At 42.7% G+C, this 4,846-nt stretch overlaps 1 protein-coding gene across 1 annotated transcript; it reads left to right on the forward strand.

The window, feature by feature from the left end:
• The first annotated feature begins 2,498 nt into the window (after nucleotides 1-2,498).
• LOC136950405 (protein PHTF1-like) lies at nucleotides 2,499-4,606 on the forward strand. The gene is made up of 3 exons (XM_067244737.1): nucleotides 2,499-2,580; nucleotides 3,233-3,358; nucleotides 3,584-4,606. The coding sequence occupies exons 1-3, from the start codon at nucleotides 2,503-2,505 to the stop codon at nucleotides 3,602-3,604; spliced, it is 225 nt and encodes a 74-aa protein (XP_067100838.1). The 5' UTR covers nucleotides 2,499-2,502; the 3' UTR covers nucleotides 3,605-4,606.
• The last annotated feature ends 240 nt before the right edge of the window (nucleotides 4,607-4,846 follow it).

A 4,846-nucleotide genomic window follows, 5' to 3' on the forward strand; every position in this document is an offset into this window, starting at 1 on the left:
GCTCACATCCACAGTCCATGCTCTTATGGTTCTTCCCTTTGGCACTTATTTTGGTTGTTCACAATATGTGCTTCATGTGTTGGCTACCCGCAATGTTTTTGGGGCTATCTTGTTGTTATTATCAGTGACCTATGCACTTTGTAAAGCTCTCTCTTGGAAGTCGCTTTAGATAAAAGCGTCTGCTAAATGAATAAATGTAAATGTAAGATGATAGCGTCCTCATGTGATCCACTGACGTGCGGTGATGTCAGTAAGAGGCTAGGCACTGAGTTATGAAAGCCAGATTACCTAATTTACTGTTAGGTAGGGTGACCAGATTTGAGTTTGTGAAAAACTCGAATCTCAAATCCAAAACTTGTAGTTTGTGAAAGACCCAGAGAAACACATATCCGACGAGGCAAAATCCCGGACAATTTTGGAATCCCTGCCGGACGCATTTTTAGGTCTCAAAAAGAGGACATGTCCGGGTAAAAGAGGACGTCTGGTCACACTACTGTTAGGCTAATATGTAAAAAACAGTAAACGCAGTAAACGGTACAAGCAGTAGCCTACAGCCGCTGACTATTAGCACAGCCACATAGCCAATCTTTTATTCCATACCAGTCAGTTTGAAACGATCGAAAAAAATGTGTCCCTTTTGCTGCAGTAGTCCATTTAAGTCTGGCGTAGACCTCCCTCTTGCTGTTAACTCCTTTTTTGAATAAAATCGATCTTGGAGTAATTCCTCAACTCTGTGATATCGGCACACACCGCTGCTGTCATTTTGACTTGAATTTCGCGGGGATTACGTTTACAATGTAGCTGGTGTAATGACGTCAGCTGCGCAAATGTCCAGTAATATCTCGATTTTAATTGGTCCATGTTTGATACGTAACGTAGGTGATTACTGGCATAACATATTTACGTGCAAAGGCACAGCAGAGTTGTGTTTTTCTAAGTACATTTTGAAGAATACAGTATCAGTTTTTCGCTTGTAGTCCGCAGTGAATGGCTGTTTATTCTACAATTTTTGTTGTATAAAGATTATGCAACTGCTACATTTGTCATCGTAACATCTAAACAATTGGAATAACACACATATTGCATATATAAATCACAAGACTAAACAGTAAAAATATAAATACAAGTTTATTAAATAAAATGATTTAATAAACATTTTTACGTTTGGCAGTGCCTACCTTGCCTACCCAGACTGCACGACACTGATGTGATGCTTTAGGTATTGGCTGTTTTAGCGTTTCCACCAAACAACAGTGCCACCCTCAGGCTGACAGTAATATTTCAGTGAAGCTGACCTGGCTATGGAGCATTCATAAAATATGTATAACATTTTTTAATTTTAAGTATTTTAATTTGAATGTATATTGTCACACTGTGAGTGAAACAGTTAGTGAAGCATGTAAAAAATATTTTGTAAACATTTATATTGTATTTTTGTTACTATGATTTATGGCATGTTTCAAGTGCACCTACGGAACGAGCTCCAACATAAGCCTGTGCTCTGGTATTTTCTTTTGGGTAACACGTGTGGGACTGAACTGTGAGCACTCTGCAAGGACTCAAAGGATAGTGTAATGTTCTCTTCTGTGCATGGTTTGAACAAAACAAGAACGTTTAATATTCTGATATTAATGTGATGTGATTGGTAGTACCATAAGTGATTTTTGAGTGAAAGGTGCATTTACAAATTTGGTAGTGAAGTAGGCCTACCTTTAAGAGGACTGATATTTATATTCATTGTATTTCAATTATTTCCTTTTGTCATCATTCATGTGTTTCTAGAGAAATGTCATAGGTGATTTAAACTGATCGTAAAGTTTCTCTAGTGGAGGCTTGAAAATAATAGTACCGGTAACTGGATATTGCCATATTTACACTTCATTGGTAAGCGTTTATATATTTCAGCCAGCTCACAATTCAGCTGCTGGGAACCCAGGTTCTAGTTTATCTTTATATTGATTAAATGTCCCATATGGCTAAGAAAAGTGTTACACACACCTACAGCGACGTAAAGTATGTACAATCACATATTTACAAACATACTCTCTCTCACACACACACATACACACACATACAGTCATATTTACAAACTCGCGTGCACACACACAGTGACCACACAACACTCGTTCGCTGAGTCACTCACGCACACACACAGATGCATTCTTCTGTATGCAGACACACACACTCACACATGCACACTCAGTAAACAAAAACTGGGAGTCAGGTGGCTGAGCGGTTAGGGAATCGGGCTAGTAATCAGAAGGTTGCTGGTTCGATTCCCCGGCCGTGCAAAATGATGTTGTTGTCGTGCAAAATGATGTTGCAAGGCACTTCACCTTACTTGCCTCGGGGGAATGTCCCTGTACTTACTGTAAGTTGCTCTGGATAAGAGCGTCTGCTAAATGACTAAATGTAAATGTAAACACATGTACTCTGTCACACACGCTCCCTTACTCACAGCTAGTTTCCTGCTCCTTCCCCCAGATAAACCTGTATCTCAAGATGGAAAAGAAGCCCAACAAGAAAGAAGAACTGAACATAGTGAACAATGTTCTGAAGCTCGCAACTAAACTCATGAAAGTAAGTAACCCTCAGCAATCGTCTTGTTAAAAAATTAAGATGTATTCCGTTTGCAGACGGGTTTATCCATGCAATGTACAGAGGGGAATTTGAACCTGCAACCTATGGTTTAGTAGCAGTCACTACCACTGAGCTACTGTATCCCCATCCCCTGTATCACTGGTCTACATCTTTCACCAGGGACTGACTCATTTGTTACAAAGTTAGTACTGTAACTACTGTAACTGTGTCATTTTCAATTAACTGATGCATGGTAGGTGTAATAGTTAAAGTGCATCCGGAAAGTTTTCAAGGCGCTTCACTTTTTCCTCGTTACAGGTGTATTCCAAAATGGATTACATGTATTTTTTTCCTCAAAATTCTACACACAATACCCATAATAATAACGTGAAACAAGCTTTTTTTAAATGTTTGCAAATCTATAAAAAAAAAATTAACATACTTTTTTCACTTTGTCAAAACCAAGTCAGAATTCAACTTAAGATCCAAAGAGCTTGTATTTTCTTAAATGTATTTTATGTCTGTGATTCCAATACGTTCCGTGCTTTATCATGTCTGCCCTCTCCCCCTCCATTCCCATCTCCCTCAACCCACCCTCCTAACCCCTCCCCTACCCCAATCCCCGCTCCCCTTACTCCCCTCCTCCCCCCAGGAGTTGGACATCCCCTTCCGGCTGCTGGGTCTGACGGTGAACCCCCTGGTGTACAACATCACCCGGGTGGTCATCCTGTCAGCCCTGTCCGCCGTGGTCAGCGACCTGCTGGGCTTCAATATCAGGGTGAGCTCCTCCCCCTTCCCTCCCCCCCACTAGTCTACAATTAGTGAGCATGTCGAATGTACAACCTCCAATGCAGGAGTTAGTCTAGAACTAGGTTGCGATGCTCCCCAGGAAACAGGCCCTAGCACCTCCCTGTAGAGCGCGTCAACATTCACCATACAGCGTTCTTCAAGAGGGAATCTTTGAGCTGATGTTGCTTCCTCTCTTTCTCGTCCGTTCCCCCAGCTGTGGAAGATCAAGCCTTGATGGGAACGTGCCAAACCAAACCACTGAGTGTTGGACACTGGAAAACTGGACCAGCCCCTGATGCCTGTCCAGACGGGGCCAGCCGACCTTTGACCTTTTGGCCTGTCTGTTCTGAGAGTGTGCGTACCTACTGACCCTCCACCCCTGCTTCTCCGTAGCTTCCCTGGCCCCTCGGAGCACCAGATCTCCCTGGACCACCGCTCGCTTCGGCCCCTCTGTGACAAATCCCTTCTCCCTGTCCCTGGATGCTGCTAGCTCTCCCTGGACACTCTGTTAGCTGTCCCTGATGGATGTCCTGGACAACGCTGGCTGTCCCTGTTATCTCTTGTTGGGATGGATGCTACTCGGGTTGCCATGACTACCGTACCTCGGTGTCCCCTTCGTCCCTAGCATGTCACAGCAGCCGCTGGCTGGCCAGACCAGCGCCAAGACGCCTGAACATCACTCTTACCAGTCTTCCTTCTCTGGCTTCTCGTCTGTCAAACTAGTTGCCAATGGGTGCCTTTCCCCCAAAAAATGGGTTGTGTGATTGTTTGGTTAAGACAAATGAATGTGTTCTAGATCCGAAATAGGCAGTGGTGGTGGAATTCTGCAGTGGCATATTACCGGTAGTGAAAGCAAAACGTCACGGTTATGGCGTGACCATGTGTGACCTTTTAGGCGTCATCGAGGTTACGCGACGGTATGTAGACTAGGTCACTGTGCTCCATGTGCTAAAATGTGAAAGCGATTTCAGCGAAACACTACACGGATTAACAAGATGCTATTAACTGCATTGATGCTTCTTTTTATTTAAGGGGAACCAGAGCGCTTTATTTATTTGCAGTTTCAGCGTTGCAATTACTTGCCGAGTGGTATCTACAGAACTACATTCTTGGGGCGAAATCGATTGCTTTTGTATTGAAGACCAATATTCATCAAAGATACTATGCACAGGCGAGATGATTTTGTACGTGCAACATAATAGGAATGTTTGCCTCAATCTTTTGGAAGATAAATAAATTGTCCTTTTTTTAAGAACAGCTGACTTGTCTGTGTTTAGTTCATGTTTTATTTGCCTCTGCAATAATATCCCAGCAGGCTCTGGGAAGATGTGTAATATACATTTAGAAGCTGTTTATTTAGTGACTTCCACTAAAGATGGAGAAGTGAGTAAACACAAGAGGGATGTTGGATGTTGGGGGCAGTGAGTTTTTCACTCATTAATTACCCAGACTGGGGCATCCCACCATAGTGTAATTT

Source organism: Osmerus mordax, chromosome 1 (assembly GCF_038355195.1).
Source record: "Osmerus mordax isolate fOsmMor3 chromosome 1, fOsmMor3.pri, whole genome shotgun sequence".
NCBI classification, from domain to species: Eukaryota; Metazoa; Chordata; class Actinopteri; order Osmeriformes; family Osmeridae; genus Osmerus; species Osmerus mordax.

What these genes read in the sequence shown, in the direction of transcription:
- LOC136950405 (XM_067244737.1), top strand. Translation starts at nt 2,503, where the DNA reads ATGGAAAAGAAGCCCAACAAGAAAGAAGAACTGAACATAGTGAACAAT. An exon ending in TCGCAACTAAACTCATGAAA is followed by an intron (nt 2,581 to 3,232) that starts GTAAGTAACCCT and finishes TCCTCCCCCCAG; the next exon opens with GAGTTGGACATCCCCTTCCG. An exon ending in TGCTGGGCTTCAATATCAGG is followed by an intron (nt 3,359 to 3,583) that starts GTGAGCTCCTCC and finishes CCGTTCCCCCAG; the next exon opens with CTGTGGAAGATCAAGCCTTG.